The sequence below is a fragment of the Malus domestica genome, chromosome 15, assembly GCF_042453785.1.
Source record: "Malus domestica chromosome 15, GDT2T_hap1".
NCBI lineage: Eukaryota > Viridiplantae > Streptophyta > Magnoliopsida > Rosales > Rosaceae > Malus > Malus domestica.
This window is the reverse complement of record NC_091675.1, coordinates 27,542,995-27,570,808: the sequence shown is the minus strand read 5'-3', so window position 1 is coordinate 27,570,808 and position 27,814 is coordinate 27,542,995. Positions and strand designations below refer to the sequence as shown.

Here is a 27,814-nt window from a genome sequence, read left to right as displayed (position 1 = left end):
CAAGAGCATGGTTTGGCAAGTTCGCTAAATCAATGAAGGCATTTGGTATAGTCAGACTCAATTAGATGCCTCAAATTTTCGAGTTAGCTAATATTTTGTAAAAATGATCTATAAAGTACTACTTGAAAAATAAATGAGTTAATCGTTGAAGTTTGATGTGGTGTGAACCCACAACTAATCTCCAAGTTTTTTTCAAAATGGGAATCTCTTTGTTTAAAGGCTCTATATATATTTTCAGTACAATATGGTAATAGTAGTTTTGAATATCAGTATCAAACTAAATATCTTCAATTTGGTATAATTATCAATTAACACGAAATTAGTACAGTACGGTACACGAAATTAGCCCACTCTCCTTCTGGCGTATATAATATGGTTTGTTAAAAAAAAAATAATAATAATAATCAATTCATCCAAACAAATACAAAATGACCCTAATGGTAGTCCAAGCTCACAAATGGGCTCAGTCCAGTAACAGCGAATGGGCCTAAAGCTTATAAGGTCGAGACTCGGCTGTACTCTAAAACCCGAAACTGGTTTCAACAGAGAAATGGGTGAGTGCAACAGCAGCGGCAGCAGCAGTAGCGAGGAAGATGGAGACTTGGAGTGGAAAGCAGCCATCAGCTCAGCCGCTGCGGGGGCGTCCTCTTTTATGTCTTCCCTCGTCAACGGAGTTTCTGCTACCGAAAATAATGGCGGCGGCGGTAGCGGAGATAACAAGCAGAGTAAAACCCAGCGGCAGCAGCAGCTTCCCAAGCACTACCAAATCAAGGTCACCCAGCTCAATCAATCAATCCCCATATTTTATTTTCACTTTTTTCAATCGGTTTCCTTTTTAATGGTTTATTTTTATTTTTACTAATTTGATTGTGAAATAAGCATTTTGTGGGATAAAAGATGAGAATTTAATTGTGTAGAAACTGAAGGTAAGAAGCTTTGTTGGCAGGCACAAAAGATTTTGGATGAAATAATAGGAAAGAATTTGGAGATTGTTAGTGATCCCCTGATTCATTTCCCAGATGATGAGCCTATGGGGCATAATGAAGAGGAAGGTTGTATTCGCTTGTTCAAAAATGCTCCCCCTGGGATTGTGTTCGATCATGTAGGTGAGTGATTCCCATCAAACTCTTTGTTTGTAAACAACGGGTTTAGGCCCAGTTTGGTGTGTAGGATTGGTTTGAATTTGGATAACTTCTGAGATTCAGTGCTGATGAAGAATTGGATACCAACTTGCAGTTGAGGGTAGAAGATGGATTAGTCACGAAGGAAAACTTATCCCTCGCGATCTTCTACCTTTGCTTGGACAAAATATGCAAGTGGGGCGTCCATTTTTCATTCAACATTCATTGATTCTAGCGAGTTATCCAATCTAAGACAATCGTAGACACCAAATGAGGCCTCATGGTCTAGGGTTTAGGCACATGTAGGCTGTGACTTCAATGCAATTGGCGTTGTGGTAGTTACTACTAATTTTCTGTCAAGTTCTTCCACCATGAGATGACTAGTGAATTTCAACATGCCTTTCATAATCTTTGCACTGGCAAGTTGGCCGTTCTCTGGTGCCAACCCACTGATGTATTTCATGCCCATTGCTAAACTGTGAGCTTGAACTGAAAGTTATGTGAATGCTGCCAGATCCACAGCCGCTGAGAAGGAGACCAAGAATTCTACCTGGAAAAGTAATTAATGAGAAATCGAAGAAGGTCTTGATTTGTTATCCCGGGTTCTCAATTGCATTAGGAGATTTATTGTTTACACAATAGCTACTTATCCGTTTATTGTATTGCCTAATTGTTGGCAGTTTAAACGACAACTCCAATCTGTTGCTGTTGATGGGAAAGATATATTGGCTGCCGCAAGAGACAAATGCCAGACATCAATGTCTAGGCTAGAAGCGAAAGATGCAGCGGCGAAAGCAGCGGCAAAAAGAGAAGAGGAAAGAGTTGCACAACTGAAGAAAATCAGGGGCGAGAAATGGCTACCTTGTATTGCCAAAGAAATGAAGTTGAAATCCAATCGTTGAAATGCCTTAATCGTTGCACTCACCTTGATTTGTCACATAGAAATCCTAGACGGGCAAATAGACATGACGTTTTGTTACCTGATAATTCATGAGATCGATTTGGCGAGTTTGAGCCGGCAGCTTTTCTGTTTTTACACCCTTTTTATCTGTTTGTCTGTCTTACCGCAATTAGTTTCACTTACCAGTACATTGTTATGTTTCATTAATTTATCCACATAGCTGAGATCATGCATCAAGTTAATAGTGCAGGGCAGTTGAGCGGGCAGATCAGTCTGTCGATTGAGCTTGAGAAGGAAGCATTTTCTGTCTCTGGAGAGATTTCCCGTAAATTAAGAAGGAAGAAAGATAAAGAATTGTGCAAGGAAAATTGGCTTTTAGGTTTTGTGAGGGTTAAGGCCGTAAAAAGGACAATAATAAAAGGATCAAGACGACGCTGTTTTGATCCCCCCAGCCACCTCAGCATAAACTTTTTGTATATCCAATCAAGCACGAGCATCCACGACAACTATCTAGACGTCCAACTTCATTACACAATGACACTGAAAACATGAAATTCCTCCCCTAACTTCCCTTCCACTACTTTATTGCTAGTTGAATGTTCGAAAGCCACACTGCGCAAGGCAGCTTTCAAACAAAATAAATCGATTAATTAACTCGATGGAAGGAACTGGATTACGCAGGAAACGAACAATTTCCTAGCTGCAGGGAACGAGAAAATAACTTCCATCTTCGTTTTACTTCTTCCCTGGTAAAACTATGTTCTTTGTAGGATGTTACGTTGCAGGAAAGGCCGCAACTGGTACCAACCAACCAACCAACTTTAAAGACCTTTTCTTCTATCACGCCTGCAGATACCCTTTCTCCTCCAAATATGATATCACGGTTTCAGCCATCTCGCCTGGGGTGACACAATCCGTACCCTTCTGCTGCAATACTATCTGCAAATCAATAAGTTGGACTCCAGCGTAAGAGATTAACATCCGAACGATGAAAGCATACTAAGAAAACAGTAAACTTAAAACAAGGAAATACAGGACATGAATGACATAGGGAAAATTACAAGCTTGATTTCATTGTTTCATGGTCCAGTATAAACTCTAATAAAAGTTCAGTGAGATGGTGCCTAGTGAAATGGTGCCAGTCACACATTTACCCCTCAACCCATTTTCATTTGGATCGTTCAACCATTCTGAATCTACATTGAAAATTAGTATTCCACGGGATGGCTCAAACATAAAATTCCTTACATGTTACTACCACTAAGATGAAATTCCTCCCCTAACTTCCCTTCCACAATGAAACTGAAAACATGAAATTCCTCCCCTAACTTCCCTTCCACTACTTTATTGCTAGTTGAATGTTCGAAAGCCACATTGCGCAAGGCAGCTTTCAAACAAAATAAATCGATTAATTAACTCGATGGAAGGAACTGGATTATGCAGGAAACGAACAATTTCCTAGCTGCAGGGAACGAGAAAATAACTTCCTGTAAGATATTTCTGAAATCATAAGAACAACAACAAGAGATTAGGATCACAGATTTGATAAACCAAAATTTCAATAAATCAATTACAATTTACTTATCTTTGGAATATGGAAGACATGGCTTTTGCGGATGACAAAGGAGTCTTCTACTTTCAACAAGCGGAAGTGTTCCAGCAATAATAGGGTTTGCTCGGAATGGAACGTGTGTTTTGTGAAAGCAGGGACACCCTTAATATAGTGATTAGGGTTCCCCTAATTCCGCCTATTATAGTAATTAGAGGAATATACCAAATCACCATTTATTCTTAATGTTGTCCCACCAAGGCATGTACAATATGTCCTACTTAATTAGGGTTTCAATTAGTCAACTAAATATATCTTGGTTCCATGATTCTTGCCAACCAATATTGAATCACATTAAAAGTCAAATATCTTGAAGATCAAGTTATTTGTCTTTCAAGTAATTCGATTCATAATAATGACAACTCAACATGAGTCTTACATTCTCCCACTTTGAGTGTCAATACCAATAGTTTGATTGCAACAAGAATCACAGTGATCACTGAACCAAAGATACAACAATTATCCCTCAAAAGACAACTATTACTTAAACTGAATGTAGAACTATAGAAATCCAAATGCATATCTTTCTGCATTTGTGCTCTATAATCACATGCACATTCAATCAAAGCATACAGCTGCAGACTATGCCATGATGTTTGAAACCGATGAACCAAATATCAATTTCACTAAACAAAATGAACTCTAGATTGAGTTCTTTGCACGAATTTCTGTCAATTTAAACAATCTGATATAATAACGAGATTAGGATTTCTCATTAAAATTTATGAACAAAAATTTAAACAAAATTACTCTTAAAGTATCAGCCACTAACACTTCAAAATTTTAACACAAAAGGTAATCACTTACTCCCACTGATTAAAAGAGACAAAATTATATAAATTATTATTACTCCCACTGATTAAGAGAGTAAAAAACAAAAACTTTGTCAATGTTTACAAAATGAAACATATACCTTTCAAATACTCCCATTAGCAAAACATTAGTCATGAGATCTAAAACATAAAATTTGTGAGCTCAACATCTTTATTCTAGATATCTGTAGGGAGGTGACTCTTGTGACTGAAAAACTATACAAAATCATTTGGTCAGTTTTGTTCATCTAACATCTGACAGAAATAGAAAACTTTAACTAAATGTTTTCTAATGCATCAAAAGCATATAATTCTAGAATCATCTTTGGACAGAAACTAATTATATTAGGTTTGCATAGCTAAAACATAAAATACAAGGGTAAACGTATATAGCTTCAACACTTTTGAGCAGATGAAGTATATACCATCTTGTCAATTCCATGCTTCACTATACATTGATTTATAGTTGTACTGAATAAGAAAACACTTTTGAGCAGATTAATTATCCATCAATAACATATAAATCACAAGTCCAATTTCTTGAACAACATACAAGAATTAACAAGCAAAACACTTTTGAGCAGAATATACTAATTAACCCTTCTTAAATTTCCTACAAGATTAATTGCATATATAACAAATAAAATATAAACAAGTATGATAATGTACGTTTTATCTACCAAAACTATGACCATTAAAAGCATGCAAAAAATGATGAGTGTGAAGCCCATAATACATTATTTCTCCTACTTGGGCAAACACTCAAAATTGCAAGATTAAACACTAGAGAAAAGTGGTTTTCCTATAACAAAATACAGGCTAGTTGAATCAATAAAGATCAAATACATAATGTTTTTTTTTTCCTTTTTTTTTTAAAGTAGGTTAGAATTAAAAAAGTTCCATAAAAAATTATGCAATGAATACAAATTTTATTTTATTTTAGTGTATGAGAGAATACTCACATATTTGTTAGAGATTAGGTCATAAATTAAAATGAAACCTAATCAGAAAATCCAAACTCAAAATTTATGTTTTAATTCTAAAACAAAGTCGATTAAAATAAACACTTAGATATCTCAATAACATCAATTTTAATCCAATTTAGAACTCAGAGAAAAGTAAGGCAAAAGATTGACGAATTTACCTACTCATTCTTGATTCTGCAAGATTCATCATGGAAGTAGTCGAGTTGTGGTGGATCGAACCAACTTCAAATTGCATGATTGTTACACCTTTGGGCAGAAACTAATCATGCAAAGAAATTACCTGCATAGCTAGCCAAAACATAAAATACACAAAATACATATAGCTTCAACAGCTTTGGCCAGATGAAAATATGTTAGAAGTACTTTATGATTTGCTATAATACTAATTTATAATTGGTGAGTGTTTTCCTGAAATTCCCATTGGGACAAAAGTATTCACCATATAAATTAGAATTCTGATTTTTCAAAATAATCCTTTAGAACAGCCGTTTTGTTGGATATTCAATGATTCTCAAAAGATTCAATCAGACACAAAAGTATGTCATTATGGACATTGAACAATAGAGTTCTCGAAAGAGGAAACATGGTTATTCAGTTATTCGATAGGAACCAAAATGATCAATTAGTAAACTGATGCCACTTTCCAATTTTCTCTCAAAAGACAATCATCATAATCAGAATTGATGACCAAAAAAAACATTGATTTAATCAAAACAAACCAATACATCTTTAAATCAAAATTTAATCAGTGTTGTCTATATAAAATTCATTAGTATTAAGAATTTGCATATAATAAGGACATATTGGAACCATAACCTTGTATAATAATCGGTACCAATAAATGTGCACAAATGAGTGAAACAATATCACATAACAAAACTAGTTTTGAAGTACCAAAATTCAGCAGTACTACTTTAGTTTGCAAATTCACTAAAAACTCAATTCTCTTTAGATTGTCATGAAAATTTTTAAGTATGAACTAGACATATATGACTACTATTTCGCAAAATTTCATGATTTTTAAAATCTTATAAGTGAGCCACAAATGAATTCGAAAAGAGAGTTGCTGCAGAAACAGCAGAAAATGTTCAGTACATACCTGAGATTACAAATTCACCAAATATTCATTGTTTATCTGATATGCATCAGAATTTACAGATATAAAGTAAACATAAAAATCTGTTATTTCCCAAAATTTCATAATTTTTAAGATTTTACAAGTGTACTAAAAAAAAATTTGAAATAAGTTGTGCTGCTGAAACAACAGAAATTCTGCAAAACATACCCGAGACTAAATAATTCACCAAAACTTCTATATTCCTCCAATGCATATGAAAATTTTCAGAAATAAAGTAGACATGTAGATTTATTATTACCCAAAATTCCATGATTTTTTCCTATTTTAAAAGTGGGCTAAAAATAAAATCGAAATGGAATTGTCTGCAGAAACCGCATAAATTCTGCAGGACAGTCCCGAGATTAAAAATTCACCAATAATTCATTTTCAAACCAATGCTCGTCAAAATTTCCAGATTTGAAATAAATATCTCAATGTATATCATACTAAAATTTTATGAATTTAGGAGTTGCGTTGGTATATCAAAATAATATCACAAGCAGACTATTCTGCGGAAGTCTGCAGAATTCCAGCAATATGGTATCACACTTAAAAATTTACCATAAATCCATTTCTGGTCCAAAAAACGTGAAAAAATACCAGCATCTAAAATCCATTTAGTATTACGACATGACAAAATTTTATATGTTATTGAAGTTAGGGAAGTCTTATCAAACGGAAATTATTGATATGAATGATTTTCATATCAAAATTACATCAGTCACATAAAAACACTTAAGTAACGTTTATTCTTTTCTATGTCATAATTGAAACGGACATTCGATTTCAAAGAATACTAAAAGTAATATTCATTGCAATAATAGAAGCAACCATCACTTCATAGAGAAATAACCAAGAACCAAAACTTATTCATTTGCATATGCACTATAAGGATGAGAGTCGAAAACTGCAAATTGAATTAATCCCAAATGAAAACACTATATTTGCTCAGAAACAACAAGATAGTTTTCAACTTCTCAATTATAATATCACAAAATCAATTCAGTTGGAACCAAAAGCTTAATTTCAATCCAACCAAATTGCAATAATTTATGAAAAGCAGTTTCATACCTTCGCAGGAATTCCCCGAAATTTCAAGCTTCATTCGAGCATTACAGTGATTGAAGGAGGTTGGTGTAAGCTGGGCATTGATGAACAGAAACCCTCACACGGGGGAGAAATCATTTACTGTTTTCATGTTTTAACCCTTTCTCCTTTTTTTTTTAATCAAATAGGAAACGGTAATATTTATCAACTAAATTAATAATCAGAAAAAATATATAATAAATCAAAATATTAACCAAGATAAGATTAGGTCATCGTTCACCGAAAACAATAGTGACCTTGCATATATATATATATATATTTATGAATTATCAATTCATAATTATCAAATAGGAGTCAATAAAGTCGCATACAACAAACCTAATTGGAGTTGTATACCTAATTTCAGTTTATCTTGAAGCCCAGGTAAACGTGATAAAAAAAAAAATTGCAAGAAAAAATTTGCAGAAAACACAACATAGATGACACAATCTTCTCGGCAGTACAAGGTTATCATATCCATACAAGAAGAAAAAACGTGGAAGCAAGAAAACTCCCAGAATCATATTACAAGAGCGCGATTAATCGAACCAAAACAAACCCACTCTTAATAATTAAATGAGAGCCAACAAGAAAAATAAATAATTAAATTTCATGAAAACTACTTAAAGGCAGCAGTATGCATAGTCACCCCCAGACCAATCCATATATTATTAACCACGAAAATAATTGCATACCAACACAAAATTGCGGAAGCATCAAAACAAATTTTTCATGAGATGGAACAGTAGGAGGCATCCAATCAAAACGATAAGCAAATTTTCTTTAGTATGTGAATCATCTTCAATAAACAAATTATTTTGCTTATTCCTTTATATCGGACCCTAAGCTTGTTGTGTGGCTCTGATACCACATGTAAGATATTTCTGAAATCATAAGAACAACAAGAGATTAGGATCACAGATTTGATAAACCAAAATTACAATAAATCAATTACAATTTACTTATCTTTGGAATATGGAAGACATGACTCTTGCGGATGACAAATGAGTCTTCTACTTTCAACAAGCGGAAGTGTTCCAGCAATAATAGGGTTTGCTCAGAATGGAACGTGTGTTTTGTGAAAGCAGGGACACCCTTAATATAGTGATTAGGGTTCCCCTAATTCCGCCTATTATAGTAATTAGAGGAATATACCAAATCACCATTTATTCTTAATGTTGTCCCACCAAGGCATGTACAATATGTCCTACTTAATTAGGGTTTCAATTAGTCAACTAAATATATCTTGGTTCCATGATTCTTGCCAACCAATATTGAATCACATTAAAAGTCAAATATCTTGAAGATCAAGTTATTTGTCTTTCAAGTAATTCGATTCATAATAATTGACAACTCAACATGAGTCTTACACTTCCATCTTCGTTTTACTTCTTCCCTGGTAAAACTATGTTCTTTGTAGGATGTTACGTTGCAGGAAAGGCCGCAACTGGTACCAACCAACCAACTTTAAAGACCTTTTCTTCTATCACGCCTGCAGATACCCTTTCTCCTCCAAATATGATATCACGGTTTCAGCCATCTCGCCTGGGGTGACACAATCCGTACCCTTCTGCTGCAATACTATCTGCAAATCAATAAGTTGGACTCCAGCGTAAGAGATTAACATCCGAACGATGAAAGCATACTAAGAAAACAGTAAACTTAAAACAAGGAAATACAGGACATGAATGACATAGGGAAAATTACAAGCTTGATTTCATTGTTTCATGGTCCAGTATAAACTCTAATAAAAGTTCAGTGAGATGGTGCCTAGTGAAATGGTGCCAGTCACACTTTTACCCCTCAACCCATTTTCATTTGGATCGTTCAACCATTCTGAATCTACATAGAAAATTAGTATTCCACGGGATGGCTCAAACATAAAATTCCTTACATGTTACTACCACTAAGATGGATGTGGATATAATTTCGTTTCAGACTACAAGGCAGATCTTTAGAACTGCATACGTATATCTCGACACCACCAAAGCCAATCACACTAGTATGATCTTTCTTTTTAGGGACACTTTAGATGCGGTCCCTAACTATCAATATTCTTTGATTGAAACCTTGTTAGTTTTTAGTTTTTGATTGACGTCCCTAACACTAATGTAATAATATAAGTTACTATATTTTTTTAAATTAAAAATTAAAAATTAAAATTTGTAATTGTTTATATTAATGAGATTTTAAATAAAATCCATAATTTATGGGATTAAAAATAATAAAATATAAATTATACTCTCTATTGTATTGTGTGTGTGTGTACACATATATGTATGGGTACATTAACCAAAATTAACAAAAAAAGTTATTGTACCAAAACATGGATACATTCTTAAATCAACGAAAAAGAATGTACCCATATAAGTTTAAACATGGATTAAAAAATTTGAATGGATTTTATATTAAAAAAGGGTACATTTTACATATAACAAATTGATATATTTGAGAATGGGTTCATTTAAGATTAAAAAAATTGAAAAATTATATGAATGGGTACATTTAAGATTAAAAAATTAAGAATCTTTTTATATATATAAAAAAAAAAACTAATAGGTACAAACTTAATTTAATTTAATTTTTTATTATTTTGGAAATGTTTGAATTGAAAATTAATTAGAAGTTTAATAGGGGTGTGAGTATTAAACCCTAAATTAATTACTATTTTTATATTAAAAATTTATATAATAAGCATGTAAATTCATTATCACATTAATGTTAGGGACTTGAATCAAAATTTGAGAACTAATAAGGTCTTAGTCAATGAACAATAAGAACTAGGAACCGGATACTAATTTTTCCTTCTTTTTAATTTATTTTACTCTTCTCTGTCTGATGAGTAATTACTTTATTCAAAAAAATGCAAAGGAATGCCACTCGACACAGAAGCATGATTTTACGTACCTCACACTTTAATGGTGGCTCATATGGATCATCAACCCCTGTAAAGCCTGCAGAATGCCAAAGAAATTGTTCACCGCTTATTATTTGGTAAGACTAATTTCCCTGGGGAGGGGAAATAAATAATGCCACACGATAATTTGGCACTGGATAGGCATTAAATACAAACTTCTAGAAAATACCTTTGATTTTTCCAGCTCGTGCAAGCTTGTAGAGTCCCTTTGGGTCCCTATTCTCACACACGTGCAGCGGCACGTCCATGTACACCTGAGAATTGTGAGTTTTGTCAGCTTATAAGTCATCACTGGCAAGATAGAGCCTCTTGTCTTTTGTTCAAACCAAATTCAATCCGTTATATTTTTGGATTGAATTCATTCCTCATGTTAAAGACACCACATACCTCAATAAAATCTCCTTCAGGAAATAATGCACGGCAAGCATCTCGGTCCTTTCCGTAGGGAGATATTAAGCTAGCAATACAAATGACGCCAGCATCCGCAAAGAGCTTAGCTACCTCGGCTTTTTTTTTTTAGAATTAAATCAGTAAAAGGATACAAGAAAAAAAAAAAAAAAAAGAAGAGGGAAAAGCCAATAATTTAACTACAAAATCATTAGATCGTATGTTTTCTGCACGATCTTCTGCTTTGAAACTAAGATCACGGTTTAGACCATGACGAACGTTGTCACCATCAAGTATGTAGGTTAGCCTTCCTCTCATGTGCAAGCCTTGACTCAAAGCACATGCCACAGTGCTTTTTCCTAAATTCAAAGACCAAGATATGATAATGTTGGTTATGAGATTGCGTAAACTAAGCAGTAACAAATTGAATAGAAAGAATTTCAGCAGTATATAAAGTTGTACCAAGCAATCTCAAAATGTCTGTATCTTAAAATTCTTCCAATTGGGGAGAAAGTTAATGTGTTAAATTTCTTCTCTCATAGTTCTTCCTTTATAGTTCTTTCCATTCCAATGCGCGTGTTTGTGTGTGAGAGACAGTGAGATAAGTAATGCACTCATACTAGTCAATTTCTTTTTCTTTATCCTCTTTGGACATATTTCTTTGAAAGGGAAAGATGAGGTCAAATGATGGCACCACCTTTCATGCAGGTATCATCACCTTGCCTTCTGGTTATTGAGATGCATAATGCCAGAAGGGTTATATGCCGTATCAGCATGATTACTTCTACGCAAGTTTAACTACAAACCACAAATTCCCATATTAAAATATGCACAACAGAAAACAGCCAAAACTTACAAACTTCAGAACTGTGAAAAAAAAAAACAACATAACAAATTTTGCAAAAGAATACCTATATAAGAAAAGAGCTGAAACATTGTGGGCATGTGCAGATAACAAAGATTGCTTCTGCGACGCCAATTAACATTTCGTATAGCAAAAGAGAATAGAAACAAACCTGAACCACTTAAACCAGTAATCCATATGACACAGCCTTTCTGCTTAAGTAATTGTTGCCTATCAAGTTTCTCCACCGAGCACTTATGCCACAAAATGTTTTCCGGGTTCTCCATGGTTGACATCTGGTACAAATTTCTACCTAGTTAGATGGTTGGACTAAATTAGAACCCCAAATCCATCCATAGAAACCAATAGATAACCTTACAACATTCTATAACAGTAACACTACTCATGCTCATGGACTGAGAATTTTTCTTCACCTTAATGCCAAATTGCCAAATAAAACCTTTAAATTATGCTAACATCCTCCATAATTTAAAGCATGGATCATTAATCAGTTATATTTAACACAAGTGAAATTTTTTTATACAAATCAGACTAATCCAATGGAACCATACCTGTTCTTTTTCCGGTGATGAGGTCGGAGAAACGGTAGACAGAGAAGGAGCGTGCTACTAGGATGGATTGTTGTGGTTGAGTTAGTGGGAAGTTTGGGTGCCTGTCATGTACTCCAGTTTTTCTTTTCCTATATAAAATTATTTTACCCCTGTTTACCCTCTGTTTTTTTTTTTTTTTTTTTTTTTTTAACAAGCGATATTGTCTACATTAAAAGCTGAAAGAGTGTGTTTAGCCTCACAAGTAGTAATAATATGATTCAAATTCGCATTTGGCAAAAATTGAACAAAACACATCTTGCTTATAAACAAAGAGGAATACTATTAGACCGTACTACTAAGTGATTACTCTCTATTAGTTAAGAAGACACAAGTCCAGCATCTAAAGAACTGACAGGAAGGAGAGAACTAATTGGAAATCAGACCCATGGCCTTCCTCATTTAGGTGCCCTTTTCATAACTCCATTTTTCCGCGGGAAGGAGAAAAAAATTATATGGGAACTCAACTCTGTAATTTACTTTTTGCCCCTATTTTATTATTATTTTCATTCAAAAATATACATGCATATCAGAGCAATTCCACCCATAAAGACTTTGCGCCAGCACCCAGCACATTTATCCACTCAAATGAACAGTAATAGACCACAGTAAACAGTAATAGACCAAAACATCTCTACCCCTAACAAAAAATAGCCTAGTCAATTTTATTAAAATATTATTAATTTTTACTATAAAATAATAATTTGGTTTTTTAATTTCTGACTTTTCTCTCCGACTCCTTTTTCTCTGACTCATGTCGTCTTCTTCTCGTTCTTCTTCTTCCCACTTGCTAGAAATCAATGGCAGCAACAACACCATTTGCCCCAACACTCAACTGAGAGAGGGAGAGAGGGAGAGAGGCATAGGCGCATTAGCATTTCCCCCTTTGATTTTATTTTGCTGGTGAAAAATGGATCCATGCCCATTTGTGCGGGTCACAGTGGGCAATCTCGCTCTCAAGATCCCCGTCGCCTCCAAGCCCGCTCGCTCCGTCGTTCACCCTTCCTTCTCCCCATGCTTCTGCAAGATCAAGCTCAACAACCTCAACCTCCCCCCTTGCCTCCAAGCCCGCTCGCTCCATCGGGATGGGTTCCAAGGATCGGGATGGGGTTCTAGGCGTCGAATGGGGTTCCAGATGAGAGAGATGTGGCCATGACGTTAGCATGGCGTTAGATGAGCCGTCTCCTTCCTCTGTCGATTTTAGGCCGGCCTGTGGACTGGCTTGGGCTGGGTGCCAATCTATTCCACGGGCTGGAGTGGATTGACAAGGTCCTAGCCTGGTTTTTTGACTGGATGCTGGGCTATTCCACCTCCGGTGGAACTGCTCTCACATGATGAGAGCAGTTTCAAAATTCTAAATATGTAGAATTCGAGTGTTCAAATAGAAAAACTCTAAAATTTGAGGAATTCTTCTCAAACTCCTAGCACACCTATAGCATGTTTGGTGGCATGACTTGGAAATTTGGCTAAGGTTGTGCTTCAAAAATCTTAATTACTTTGAATATGAATCCAAAATTCACATCCGATCCGTGATACACAAAACTCCACCGAACAACAAACAAAATTCCAATCCAAGTCAATTAGCCTCATCCTATCGAATTTGGCAAATCGAACAAGGCCATGTCACTTGACAACTCACTTGACGCATTGTTGTTTTACTTTTCAATTTTCATAATCCAATTTTGGCATGAATGATGCGTGGACCAAACATGTAGCTATCGTAAGTGGCACAAAATGTGTAAGTGGATGGTGATTGCGTGGTGGAACCAATTGAGAGTTGTGGTGGTAATCGACATACAAGGCACTAATTGGTGACTTTCGTTTGTTAATGGACACTTGTGATTGTGATTATCCTAAACCTATCCTCTGTTCCTATTCATCCAACATGAACCATGGATATACTTAACATCCTACACAGATTTTGAAATTTGAACTCGTTCAACGTTGATAAATAAAGAAGTGAGCATCACCATCACTTGAGGGTGGTAAGAAAAATACACCCACAAGATTTGGTGGAGGTGTCAAATGGGGAAGAGATTGACGGATGCTTTAAGTTAATATTGTGAGCGGTGTACTCAGTAAGTGTGCCTTTCTACAAATCACCTGGTTAGTGGAAATGTCACTTGTAAATTGTAACAGTCTCTCCATTCCAGAAATCCACGAATTCCACTCATCAAAAATGGTGTCGGTAGTAATTGGATAACATAACCAGTCATCTACAACTACAAGGTATTGAATCATAAAATTGAAGTAGCCAAAGGTAAAAAGCAAGCCCCGTCTTCAATTGCCTCAAATAAAAGTATATCATCCAGGGGTGCAAATTTGTACCGCACAGAAGTTGAAGAAGGAGCTTAGCCTTAGTCCTGCAATCTGGGTCCTGGGCGTCATCCATAGTTGTTGTGAAACCCACATGCGAGTGCGAAAATGCTTTTATTACACGCCTCGTCCTTCTAAACCCATCCCCACCACGCCCGTCCCGAATTTGTGACATCAGCAACGGAAAAAGAATGGGAGATAATGAGAGAGGAATGTGGCGAGAGAAGGGAGATGAAGGGTCATTTAGCTTTTTATTTTTGAATATGGCTGCTCTAATATATGGTTGTGAGGTTCACATAAACAACAATAAAATTTGTGTTCATGTAATTACTTAATTACCTATATTCATTTATTTCTATTTAGTTTTGATTAGATGGTTAAAATAAGGGTTTTTTTATTAACACCTCATATGTTGTTGAATATATCTCACTTAAAAATATAATATTAAACAACTTGTAACTCTAATATAAAATGATTATTCATGACACACCCCGACCTTAGGAGGTCGAAGCATGATGGCCGTTACCGTGAGGTGACGTAACCATAAAGGTAAGTGATGTGAAAAAGTGAATAAATTAAAACCAAACTAGAACTAATTTAAATTAAACAATGAAAGAGTGCGCAGTGTGGGAAGAACCCACTACAATTATTCAAAGCATAATAGATAGTAAGACTACAGTGAAGTAGTCAAAGTAGTTAAAGTACACTTATTACACATCAATGGATAAGTTCATACTTCTAAATCAAAGATAATGTCAGAACTGCCAAAGGTTCCTCGAATACCACAAAGAGTACAACTATCTAGGTCTTGGAGGGGCGAAAAACAAAGTTGAGTGGGTCAGTAAAACAACACTTGTAACCAGAAATATGCCAAGTCATGATGTATCAAATGCCACAGTAATATAATCATGTGATAATCAAATATAACTAAGTGCTCATCCATCTAAGCTGACACACAAGTTCGTACAGATAATTTCTAACATGAACAAGACTGGGTGTAATCAAGATGCTCTAGTACTACAATCACATGAAGGCTAGTGCAGAGCACGGTCACATACAAGTCGCAATTGCCTAATGCAAACTATACAATAGGACTGGCACGTAACTTGGATCCAAGGTGAGCAAACGGTGCATATATGAACATACACGTGAATGACTGACCCTGGCCTTGGGGTGAGTATTAACATCGGGAGTAACAAGATGAGCATGTACAAGTATGTATGAATGTCATGACAGTAATATCCCAATCATATAGCAGCATTTATCACAATTATATCACAATAACCATACTTGGCAATATAAGCGTAAAAGTGAAGTAAATACGCATTTATGGAAACTATAATTATGTATAGGTATAAAAACAAACTGCCTACTCACAAGTACGTCGTCGGATCATAGCCCCCGAGCCGTGCTTGACCCCTTAAGTCCTCGGGATATGTTTTCCCTATATGTGAAATAACTATATTTAAATTAATTAAAACACATATACGGAAACTTGAATAAAACCCTCATAGTTTGCTCAAACCTAGGGTTTAAATACATGAAATCAATCTACTCGACGTCACAGACCTATACAAATTTTCAGAATAATTTTTGGACATCAGACGAGCCCTCATGCGCGGGCCAAGGCACGGCCACATGTGCCACCATGCGCAGGTAAAGACTGACAGAGGTCTAATAGCCGTTAAGAATATTCCGTTAAAACCTTAATAGAAGTTAACGACATTACTTGACGTCGTTAGAATATTCCGTCGTCTTCTCCGGTCATCCTCGCCGGTTGCCGCAATCTGAACTCGCCAAAAACTGGAAATTTTTTAAACCTTCATATCTTCTTCATTTCTCAACCATTTTTTCACAAAATTTATATGGAAATAAAGCTTATGAAGTGTAGAATCACATTATACCTTTTGGAGTCCAAAAAGTGGACGGAGGTGGCCTGAAAATGGCTTGAAAGGTACGGCTAAAACTGGGACTTCTTGAAACTGGGTGGTTTCACATCAAAACTTCCTCAAACTTGTCCTAGGAGCCTTGGGAAGTTGAAAGGAAACTTCCCCGACCTTTAGAACTCCTTGAATCGGCCTGAAACTTGTTGAACTCAAGCTCATTGAGTTCGGACCTTCTGAGTTCAACGTCCAAAACTCGGTGAACACATGATCCAGTGGTATGGTTGTGTTTGTGGAGGTGAGAGGAACACAATGGTGTAGTTTCAGGTCACATCGGTGAAGTTTAGTGTTTGTTTGATAGAGTTGCAGAGTGAGAGAATGAGAGAGTGCCTTCGGAGAGAGAAAGAAGAGAGAGAGAGAAAATTGCTTTTTGAATTTTTGATTGGTGACTGGTGTGAGTGAGTAACCTGATTGGTGGCTTTTGAAGAGGGAAAAATATTTATTTAGGTGGTGAGGAGAGAAACCAGGAAAAAGAATGGAGGAGAGTGATTGGTGGAAAAGAAATGAGTGTGTTGTTGACTGGGGAGACACATATCTAATTTTAAAAGAAGAAAAAAAAAAGGATTTTCAGATTTCCTATAGTAAAAGCAATTCAGAAAAATCTATCCAAAATAGTGTTTCTAACATTGATGAAATTAACTGACACTTGTAACAACGAGTATAATTTAATTACAATTGCGAGAATAATAGTTTAAGAGTGAACAATTATGTCCAAGTCACTTGCCAACAAGGGCCTAAATGTTAATTCACATACTCGGGGAGAAATTACATAGAAAATAAGGGATGGGTCGTCACAACTCAAGCCCTCATAGCTACTCTTACTCTCTATTGTAGAACAAAACCCTAAAAGCACAAATAAGTTGATGAAATAATATGTTTTGATGAACGGAACAAAAAATCGAGTTATGCTCCTCGTTCATTCATTGGTTTTCACATTCAACAAATTATTTAAATAATGGAATAAAAATTTGACTTTTTGCAAAGCCCAACTCTAATTGGAATCCAAGAAATAGGAAGAAAACTGAAAAATGTTGTAAAATTTTAAGATGTAATTAAATGTAATATTCTTGTGGCTGTTTGATAATGAAGAAATTCAATGTTTTTTGGTTGGTTGGAACTTGGAACAGACATGACCTTATAAGAACAATTCCTACCATTTGTCCATCAGGCTTCTTAGAATCCAACGTGATTGTTCAAGAAAATTTGACAGATGTTTATAAATCAAACGTCAAGATGGAGATTTTATACAACAATTTAATGCATCTTTCTTGTCTTTAAAATGTGGTTATTCTTTTGTTTGAAAGAGATGAAGATTGTGGGGTGTGTGAGATGTGAGGTGTGGGGTGTATGAGATGTGAGATGTGAGGTGTGAGGGTAGTATTGGAAAATACGTGGGATGTGTTAAGAAAATTTTTAATTTAAAAAGTAAATATGGGGTGTATTAAGTATGTGGGGGTGTAGTCAACAAAATGTAAGGTTGTGAACACGGAAAATTCCTGAAACGAAAGAGACAAGAACAACGTGCACAAACAAATATTTGTGTTTGATGATTTTGGGTTACAATCTCTCTCTAATTTGATCCTCTGATTCGATCTCCGTAAGGTGTGTATTTGTGGATGTGCGATTGATCCAAGGGCCGTCGAGGCTTGATCTTGGATGAACGTTCTTTAAGGGTCGTGGGCTTGATCTTTGAGAGTGGATTTGAGCGGATCTTCAAGGGCTTTTGGGCTTGATCTTAAAGAAACAGTGATGAACAGATCTTCAAGGGCTTTTGGGCTTAATCTTGAAGAACGGTTGGATGTGTGTGGATTTGTCGACGTTGTTGATCCAAAGGGCCGTGGGGGCTTGATCTTGGATGAACGGATGATGAACGATAGTGCTTTCCTCAAGGGCCGTCGGGGCTTGATCTTGAAAGAGCGATGAACGAAGAACGAAGAACACTTTCTTCAAGGGCCGTCGGGGCTTGATCTTGAATTGGTGGATGATTGTTGATCAAAAGGGCCGTTGGGGCTTGATCTTGGATGAACGGATGAATGAAGAACACTTTCTTCAAGGGCCGTCAGGTCTTGATCTTGAAGGAGGATTTGATGAAGAAATGAAAAGGGGCTTTCTTGATCCTTCGGGATTTGCTTGAGAGCTTCGGAGTTTCAGAGCTTCGGAGCTTCAAGGTGTAATCTGAATTGGTTCCTTAAATGAATGAAATAGGCTTGTATTTATAGAATTTTCCAAGGCCTAATTTTGAATATAATATCCCAGATGAAATAAGTCGTTTCTGCCAGGTGTTGACACGTGTCCTATTTGATGACTTTTCCAACTCATTTCAATTTTCGTTAAGTCACACGCTACGTGTAAAATTTATGTAATACATGAGCGTTGACACTTTGATTTATCGGTCAACATTTATTTACCGAAATTTCGATGTCTACAAATGCCCCCACTTCAAGGCACATCGTATACATGTGTTTGTCACGTGTAGGAGATGCGTTTTGAAGTCCCTTACTGTAGATGTCGATCCAAGGGCCGTCGAGGCTTGATCTTGAATTCGGCTGGAGATTTCTTCAAGGGCCGTTGAGGCTTGATCTTGAATTGGGCTTGAGATTTCTTCAAGGGCCGTTGAGGCTTGTTCTTGAATTTTTTTGTTTGAAATTTCTTCAAGGGCCGTCGAGGCTTGATCTTGAAGGTTGAAATTGGGCCACAAGGAGCTTCATGTGGTAGATGATCTTTGGCTTTGGTAGTGGATGAATCGGCACGTATTTTGTTGCGCTTGTTGACTTTCCACAGCTTTGATCTTGAACTGGGTTGGAGGATTTTCTGGATTCCTCCAATTGTTGATTTTCCACAGCTTATTCTTGAACTAGGTTTTGATTCAAGGGTGGTAGACACTTAATCTTGAATCGGACTTGTGATTTCCTCAAGGGCCGTCGAGGCTTGATCTTGAATTTGGTTGGAAGCTTCTTCAAGGGCCGTTGAGGCTTGATTCTTGAAGGTTGACTCGAACACATGGCAAGCAGGCACGAGGTAAAGGTGACAACCTGTTTCTTTGTTCAATCTTTCTAATTCACACCTGAGCAGTTTGGTCAACGGTATGATCTTCAAGATTGATGGGCTTTTCTTCCAGTTGGTGACTTGATCTTTAAGGATTCGATTCAAGGGTGGTGAATCGGCACGTGGAGCCCACAACGCCTAGTAAGTCGGCCCAAGAATTTGAGGGTCAAAACGAGTTCACCGTCCAAAGTGATTGCAACCCTGATGATATGAGATACTTTTGATTTTGAAGAAGTAGCGGATGAATCGGCACGTGCTTTGTTGTGCTTGTCTCCACATGCTTCAATGTATTATTTTCCTTTGCTTTATCTGTTCCTCAGGCAGATGTGGCATCTTCTAGAGTTCTTCATCTCAGACTCTTTCTGCTGAGTTGACTGTGCATGCTGCATTCTTCTCTGCTTGTTTCTTCAGGCAGATGTGGCAGCTTCTCGAGTTCTTCAACTCGGACTCCTTCTGCTGAGTTGACTGTGCAGACCGCATTCTTCTCTGCTTGTTCCTTCTGCACGTTGTCTCCACATGCTGCAAGGTATCATTTTCACTTGCCTTATCTGTTCTCCAGGTAGATGTGACAACTTCTTTGGAAGTACAGCAACAGTGGGAGACGAGTACTCGAGAGCAGTGCTAGGTAGGCAATCAGGGAAGGGTTCCAAGCAGTCGGTTCCTTACCCGAGTTTGAGTGGAGGTTCCGGCATATTGCTTTCTTTATCCTTGTCTTTGCAGGTAAGAACAAGGACAAAGGAAAGGACAGGGAGAGTGCGTGATATGAGATACTCTTGCTTTCTACCCTGGTGATATGAGATACTTTTGCTTTGGAGTCATTGGTTTGCAGAGGTACCCCAAGGAATAAGGAACACTGAATGACTCGAGAGGTTTCGTTGGGAACGCATTTTTGGAGATGAAGAAAGGCTTTGTATGTTTGCCTTGCTATGGAAGGTGAAGGTGGACAGTTATAGGAGGTCCCTTAATACCTGTAGAGGTACTATTCTTTCACTCGTGTCGGCAACTAACGCGTGATTGAACAGTAAACTTCACGTGCTTTCTCATTCACCGAAAATCTTCGACAAATTGCCCGTGATTTGCGCAAAGTTGAGTGTGCATATGACAGGTGATGACGCGGCTGAAAAAGACTGGCGCTTCTTCGATATCTGGGATTGGCACTTCGACAAATTACCCGTGATTTCTGCAAAGCTGAGTTTGCGTGTAATGGGTGCTGACGCGTCTGGAAAAGCAAGATGCCTCTCCGATTTCTGAGCTTCGTCGAGTGTAGAGGTTGCATGTGACAAGTGCGGACAAGTCTGGAAAGGAAGATCGCCCGTGGTTTTTTAGCAAGCCCAGCTTTTGAGAAAGCTAGCACCTCTTCAATTTTTGAATTGGCCCCTTTGAATTTTGAGCTCGCCTCTTCGATCTCTGAAATCCCGTCGAGTGCTGATTTTTTATAGAGGCACGTTGTTCGTTTCAAAGCACACTTGAATTTTTGCTTGTGAAAACTCCCTTCTTGCACTTCTAAGATCTTGATTTGTCCGGTCTCTTCTTTCTTCAACACTTTGAAAATGTCTGGACCCTCTGACCGTCGTTTTGATTTGAACCTTGGTGAAGAGGCAGTCCCGCCTTCTCCAGACAACATATGGCGCCCATCCTTCATATCCCCTACTGGTCCTCTTACCGTTGGGGATTCGGTGGTGAAGAATGATATGACCGCTGCGGTGGTGGCCCGAAACCTTGTCACTCCCAGAGATAACAGACTACTTTCCAAACGGTCTGATGAGTTGGCTGTTAAGGATTCTCTGGCTCTCAGTGTGCAGTGTGCAGGTTCTGTGTCTAATATGGCCCAACGCCTATTTGCTCGAACCCGTCAAGTTGAATCATTGGCGGCTGAAGTGATGAGTCTCAAACAGGAGATTAGAGGGCTCAAGCAGGAGAATAAACAATTGCATAAGCTCGCACATAACTATGCGACAAACATGAAGAGGAAGATTGACCAGATGCAGGAATCTGATGGTCAGATTTTACTTGATCATCAGAGGTTTGTGGGTTTGTTCCAGCAGCATTTGCCTTCTTCTTCTGGGGCTGTACTGCGTAATGAAGCTCCAAATGATCAACATTTGGCTCCTCTTCTTCCTGGAGTTCCGTCGAGTGGTGTGACTTCAAACAGTCAACCTCCGGCGCCTCTTATTTCTGGAGCTCTGCCGAGTGGTGAGGCGGCACCTGATCGTCCTTGAAGATCCCCTCTTGTAAATTTGATTTGATTTTTTTTTTTAAGTATGTATAATGCAAATTTATGTAAAATTTCCAGAAAAATAAATAAAATGGACTTCTATTTCTCTCAATGCTTTTTTTTTTCAATGATGAAGATCTACAATCCATTATATATATATATATATATATTATTTTATTTATTTTATTTTTATTTTTTTTTATTTTTTTATTTTTATTTTTTTTTGCTTTCGGTGGTGATCACCACTACTTTCCCTTTTTTTTTTTTTTTTTTTTAGTGGTGCCTGCCATTTTCATTCTTTTAATATATATATTTTTTATATAAATTCTGGCGATGGGAGGAAGAACTTGCAGGGGAGGACGAAGTCGAGGAGTTGGTGGAGGATGACGGGATCCGCTGCGGTCAGAAAATCCGGGAGAACAGGCGTGAAGCTCAGGGATTTGCAGGTTTGGACGCAGGCACGCTCGGAGGTGTGGGAGGAGTGACGGAGGGAAGATGGATCTTCGTTGGTTGGATCTGACGGTGATGGTCACCTATAGATCTGACGAGCGGTAGCAGCTGGAGATGGGGGTCTGATTCCTTTCCAAAACCGAGTCAAACCCATCACCCAGAATCGAGTTCCCGCCGATCTCAGATCTGGGCGAGTTTTAGCTGGAGGTCAATCTCGTACTCGCCGGCGCCCCCGAACACGCCATTGCCGCTGCCACTTCCGTTATTGCTGTGCGAGCTACCAGTGTCAGCGTCGGCGGTGCTGACATTGGGGTTGCGCTTAAACGAGTGAGCTCGGCAATTCGTTGTACCGGAGGATCTCGTGCTGTTGACTCGCAGCGTTGTGGAGATGGTGGTCTCGATGAAAAGAACTGACTTTGGCCGAACAACGGCGGCTGCTGCTGTTGCAAAGGACTAGTACTACCCTGCTGTGTTGGTAGCAGCGAATTGAATATAAACCCGCTTGCCGACGATGGTCCGCCGTTACCACCGCTGTCCCAAGCCACCATTCTCTGGAATCTGTTCATCTCTTGCTGTTGTTGGTTATGGTGATGCTCTGCCTACGAGCCGGGGCGGACGAGCTGGAAGGTCTGAATTTGGGTCAAGTCGTCCTGATCAAATAGGTCCTTGAGTATTCCATCAACAAGAGAATCATGTCCAAGTCGAGAACCCTTCCTTGCTTTGGCAAAATACTTGGGCACATTAGACATGCTTTCCATGCCACCAGCCACAACAACATCATGGATACCCAACTGAATGCTCTGTGTTGCGAGCATAGTAGCTTTCAACCCTGATGCGCAGACTTTGGGAGTCCTGCACCTAGTGCAGCTTGTCTAGCAAGGGCCTGCCCCAAGTTTGCACTGAGAACATTGCCGAAGAAAACTTCTTCTACAAGTGCTGGATCAACATTTGCCCTCTTGAGAGCAGCCCCAATAGCTATAGACCCAAGCTTGGTGGCAGGTACAGATGAAAGTGCACCCAGAAAACCACCAATTGGTGTTCTTGCAACACCAACAATGTAAACATCTCTCGGCTTGATTGAATCGGAACATGCTTCTGCTACAACTGGAGCCATTGATACAAGCAAATGGAAATCTTTTGGGTTAGGGGTGGTGGGGTCGGGGTCCTGAGCTCCAGAGGACCGATGAGACTTGGAGGAGCCATTGGTGGTACGGGATTGTACGAAATTGGCGTTTGGGATGTGATCTGATCGATGGGTGGATCGATTGATCTGCGGAAGGATAGATTTCATACTGCAAATCTTGGGACGGCGGCAATTTTGGTGAGACATGAAAATGTGGAGGAGGACGATTTCAAACGGGACGAGTCGCCGCTGCTCGGCGGCGAGATTTGCTTCAGGGATTTCGGCGGCGCGAGAATGGCTCTGATCTTCAGAGGACGAGGCGGAGAAAAAGCTCGACCGTACTCTTCGATGATATTCGCCAAATCCTCGTCGAACTTTACGGCAATCAAGGTCTCTAAATCTCCGTTCAGCAATGAACACTTCAATTCCCACAGAGTAGCCACTGAACTCCTTAAGCTTCTCCATTAGCTCTGTACATGTAATGGAGGAATCGACGGCGAGGACGCGGTTGTGGCCGCCGTCGTATCGGAGCGTGCCGTCGGAGTGGCGGGGGAGGATTTTACCACCATAGCTACAAAGGATTTTCAACGGTTCAGGTGCTTTGTTGAGGTCCATGGCTTTTAGACTGTTTCGGTTGTAGAGAGAAAGCTGCTGTTTGGTTAGAGAGAGAAGGGTTTTGGTTTTGGAGGAGGAGATTGAGGAGGTTTTGCATGCTTGAAAAATGAGTGTTTTAATAATTTCTCTGCTGTTGGTCTCTTTGTTTGATCTTTTACCAAGCACATTGCAACCATTTCTTTAAAAGACTTAGAGAACTTTTTATCACGGTCATAATCAAGTCCTGGAGGGGCATTCTATATGGTCATGAGAAGAACCTTCATTGGAGGGTATTTTGAAAATGGTGCATGACCATGGGCTAACTCCAACGCCGTTATACCAAATGACCAAATGTCAGCCTTGGAATTGTATCCACTTCCTGGTTGCAATACCTCTGGTGCCATCCAGCACGGCGTTCCTACAAAAGTGTTTCTTGACCGTTGTCCATCAGCTGCCTCAAACATGCAAGCTGAAACACCAAAATCGGCAAGCTTCACCGCCCCATTACTATCAAGTAATATATTTCCAGCCTTCACATCTCTGTGAATATGACCTTGTTTATGAAGGTAAACCAAAGCCTTGAGGGTTTCCTTAAGAATAGAACCAATCACCGACTCCTCAAACCCATCCGGATATGCGATTTTCATGAGGTGCAAACAAGAACCCTCTGCCATAAATGGCATGATCACCCAAAGGTTTCTTTCAACGACAAATGAACAAAACGCCCTCACGACATTGGGATGATCTATTAATCTCATCGTCTGCGCTTCCCTCCGGATATCCTCGAAATTGCTATTGCACCGATCGAGATCCAAGCACTTGACGGCGACGACTTCATTGAAAGGGAGATAGATCGCCGAGTGAAGCCATATCCGACCTCTTCCAGAAGCTTGTAGTCGTTCGGATTCGCCGAGTGAAGCCTCGAATTGCTACCCATCCTCCCCATCTGCTCGAGGACTTGTGCTTCAGATATGTCGTTTTGAGGCTACGGGCTCTGCGTTTGGGTTGTGTGCCAGTTTGGGCTTAGTGTTGCTTTGGAGAGATCTGGGTTTGGTTGAAGAGGTATGGTGAAGCCATGGGCAAGGGAGATGACGGATTGGGCTTGGAGGCTGGCACTTGGGCCTGGATGGCCTCCTTTTGAGAGGCTTGCTGCTGATGGATATACATATATATATATATATTTGTATGTATATGTATGTAAAAGAAATCTTTTTTTTTTCTAAATACGTAATAACATATGTATTCAATTTTTTTTTTTTTGAAGAAACTGTAGTTTAATTTTGTACAAAGAAAATTGCAAATTTTCTTAACAAAATAAATTTGTAATGAAATTGACCTTCTTTAATAAAACATTTATTCTTTTGATTTTGATGTGACTGAACTCGAAAAATTGAACATTCGAGCTGCCTACGTACCCCTCCAAAGAAGAGATCAAGTCGTAACGTAGTTCAAATACATTTTTTTTTTGGTACTTTCTTTTTGTGCCGTTTGCAGTTTAGGCTCGTGCAGGCAAAGAGTGTTGGTGTCATTTGCAGTTTCAACTCGTGCAGACAAGGAGCTTTTGGTGTCGTGTTGCAGTTTCAGCTCGTGCAGGCAATGAGCGTTTGGTGTCGTTTGCAGTTTCAACTCGTGCAGACAAGGAGCATTTGGTGTTACCTTTTATGCTTGTGCGGATCAGGAGTGTTGATGTCGCCTTTTATGCTCGTGCGGATCAGAAGCGTTGTGCCATGCAGTTTAGGCTCGTGCAGGCGATGAGCCTTGTGTCCTACAGTTTAGGCTCGTGCGGACAAGGAGCTTTGGTTCGTGCAGTTTAGGCTCATGCGAATAAGGAGCATTGGTGTTGCCTTTTATGCTCGTGCAGACCAGGAGCATTGTGCCATGCAGTTTAGGCTCATGCAGGCGAGGAGCCTTGGTTCGTGCAGTTTAGGCTCATGCGAACAAGGAGCTTTGGTGTTGCCTTTTATGCTCGTGCAGACCAGGAGCGTTGATGTTGCCTTTTATGCTCGTGCAGACCAGGAGCTTTGTGCCATGCAGTTTAGACTCGTGCGGGCGAGGAGAATTTGTGAATTTTGTTAAGCAATCCGGGAAAGGCGTTCCTCACAATCTTCATAGCAAGGAGCTTTGACCGCGTGATTGAAGAAGTCTTCGGGAAAGAAATCGCGCATTGTGATGGCAACAGACGATCTTTGTGTCGTAATTTCATTATCCTCAACATTTTCACGTTGCTTTGAAGGTTGACAAGAGCTGCTTTGCCCCCTTTCCGATTGGCGGACTTGTGGAGGAGACGTACGCTTCTTGTGCAATTTCTTAGGAGTGATTTGAGTCCATCCTTCAACTTTGCTTGTCTTGGATGATGCCCCCAGTGGTTGAGGTAAAAACCTTAAGTCGGAAGAGCCAGAAGTGATGGTGGTATAGTTTGACTTCACCACATCGTCAAGATCTAGCTCGATGATTCCTTTTTGAGCCAGTTTCATGATGAGATCTTTCAGCACGAAGCATTTTTCTATCGGATGACTGATGAAGCGGTGGAATTTACAGTATCTTGGATTGTCGGTACGATTCATCTCTTCCGGCCGTCTGCACTCAGGTAAACCGATCACCTTCTTGTCCAACAGGTCATCCAGCATGGCAACCACATCAGTGTCGGGGAATGGATAAGTCTTCTCCTCAAGCTCATTCAAAGTGCGTCTACGCATCTCTTGATCACGAAAAGCTTCGGTTTGAATCGCCTTGCCTCGTGTGGAGATTTTGACGGGAGCTGTGTTGACCGTCATTGCTTCCTTGGTGGGTTTCCATGCAACCTTTTCCACCTTTGTCTCAAGAACTTTGTCATTCTTGTAGTTGGCGATTGGTTCCTTCTTCCAATGATGGGCGATGCTCAACTCCATGTCATGGGCGCGGGTGGCCAATTCCTCAAAGGTCCTTGGTTTAATGCCTTGAATGATGTATTGCAAACCTCATTGCATGCCTTGGATGCACATCTCGATTGAAGAGGTTTCCGAGAGCCTGTCTTTACAGTCGAGGCTTAGAGTGCGCCATCTGTTGATGTAGTCAATGACTGGCTCGTCTTTCCACTGCTTTGTGCTCGTTAGCTCTAGCATGCTCACAGTGCGGCGGGTACTATAGAAGCGGTTGAGGAATTCCCGCTCTAATTGCTCCCAGCTGTTGATGGACTCAGGCTCTAGGTCCGTGTACCACTCAAAGGCGTTTCCTTTCAGCGAGCGCACAAACTGCTTGGCAAGGTAGTCCCTTTCGGTCCCTGTGTTGTTGCAAGTTTCAACAAAGTGGGCAACGTGCTGTTTCGGGTTTCCTTTTCCATCAAATTGCATGAACTTTGGTGGTTGATAACCCCTCGGCATCCTTAAGGCGTCGATCTTCTTTGAATACGGCTTTGAGTACAACCCGGAGGTATTTGAGCTCCCTTCGTACTGTGCCTTGATGGTATTGGTGATCATCTCCTGCAACTGCTGGATAGAAAGAGATCCCATGAGTGCCGCTGCTTGGTCTGGCTCCGGCTTCCCATCGATTTTCTTCACCGGGGGTTCTTCGTCTCCGCCAGCTCCTCCCTTTAGTGGATCATCCTCTGGGTCGGGTTTATCGCCGTCCTGCGCCTCCAGTCGGTTAACTAGTGCTGCAATTTGCAAGTCTTTTTCTTCCACAGTTCGGGTTAGCCTTGCGATTGCTTCATTCATTTGAGCCAGCTGCTCATCGATTGAAGTTGCTCCAATGGTCATGACTTG

At 39.0% G+C, this 27,814-nt stretch overlaps 2 protein-coding genes, 1 long non-coding RNA gene and 1 pseudogene across 3 annotated transcripts; 1 reads left to right on the top strand and 3 right to left on the bottom strand.

Moving 5' to 3' along the window:
• The first annotated feature begins 518 nt into the window (after nt 1-518).
• On the top strand, nt 519-2,142 carry LOC103401505 (uncharacterized). Its single transcript, XM_008340216.4, has 4 exons — nt 519-772; nt 947-1,106; nt 1,636-1,703; nt 1,802-2,142. Exons 1-4 carry the CDS (start codon nt 551-553, stop codon nt 2,021-2,023), a joined length of 672 nt encoding a protein of 223 aa, XP_008338438.2. The 5' UTR covers nt 519-550; the 3' UTR covers nt 2,024-2,142.
• Nucleotides 2,143-9,011: 6,869 nt separating this feature from the next.
• On the bottom strand, nt 9,012-12,175 carry LOC103401506 (adenylyl-sulfate kinase, chloroplastic-like). The gene is made up of 6 exons (XM_070812919.1): nt 11,953-12,175; nt 11,141-11,295; nt 10,937-11,050; nt 10,719-10,803; nt 10,540-10,586; nt 9,012-9,217 (listed from the first exon to the last, which is right to left on the bottom strand). The coding sequence occupies exons 1-6, from the start codon at nt 12,074-12,076 to the stop codon at nt 9,119-9,121; spliced, it is 624 nt and encodes a 207-aa protein (XP_070669020.1). The 5' UTR covers nt 12,077-12,175; the 3' UTR covers nt 9,012-9,118.
• A 3,100-nt stretch (nt 12,176-15,275) lies between these two features.
• Nucleotides 15,276-17,067, bottom strand: LOC108169583 (uncharacterized). The gene is made up of 3 exons (XR_001785849.3): nt 16,609-17,067; nt 16,434-16,507; nt 15,276-16,148 (listed from the first exon to the last, which is right to left on the bottom strand). It is a non-coding gene; the product is annotated as an uncharacterized lncRNA (long non-coding RNA).
• A 6,672-nt stretch (nt 17,068-23,739) lies between these two features.
• On the bottom strand, nt 23,740-25,091 carry LOC139192432 (serine/threonine-protein kinase BLUS1-like; annotated as a pseudogene).
• Nucleotides 25,092-27,814: the final 2,723 nt, after the last annotated feature.

Excerpts from the sequence above, each read along its gene's own strand:
- LOC103401506 (XM_070812919.1), bottom strand. The coding sequence starts at position 12,076 with ATGTCAACCATGGAGAACCCGGAAAACATTTTGTGGCATAAGTGCTCG. Across the intron at positions 11,296-11,952 it reads TACTGGTTTAAGTGGTTCAG|GAAAAAGCACTGTGGCATGT; the intron begins GTTTGTTTCTAT and ends CTTTGAATTTAG. Across the intron at positions 10,587-10,718 it reads ACGAGCTGGAAAAATCAAAG|GCTTTACAGGGGTTGATGAT; the intron begins GTATTTTCTAGA and ends GGCATTCTGCAG.
- LOC103401505 (XM_008340216.4), top strand. The coding sequence starts at position 551 with ATGGGTGAGTGCAACAGCAGCGGCAGCAGCAGTAGCGAGGAAGATGGA. Across the intron at positions 773-946 it reads CCAAGCACTACCAAATCAAG|GCACAAAAGATTTTGGATGA; the intron begins GTCACCCAGCTC and ends CTTTGTTGGCAG. Across the intron at positions 1,107-1,635 it reads GATTGTGTTCGATCATGTAG|ATCCACAGCCGCTGAGAAGG; the intron begins GTGAGTGATTCC and ends GAATGCTGCCAG.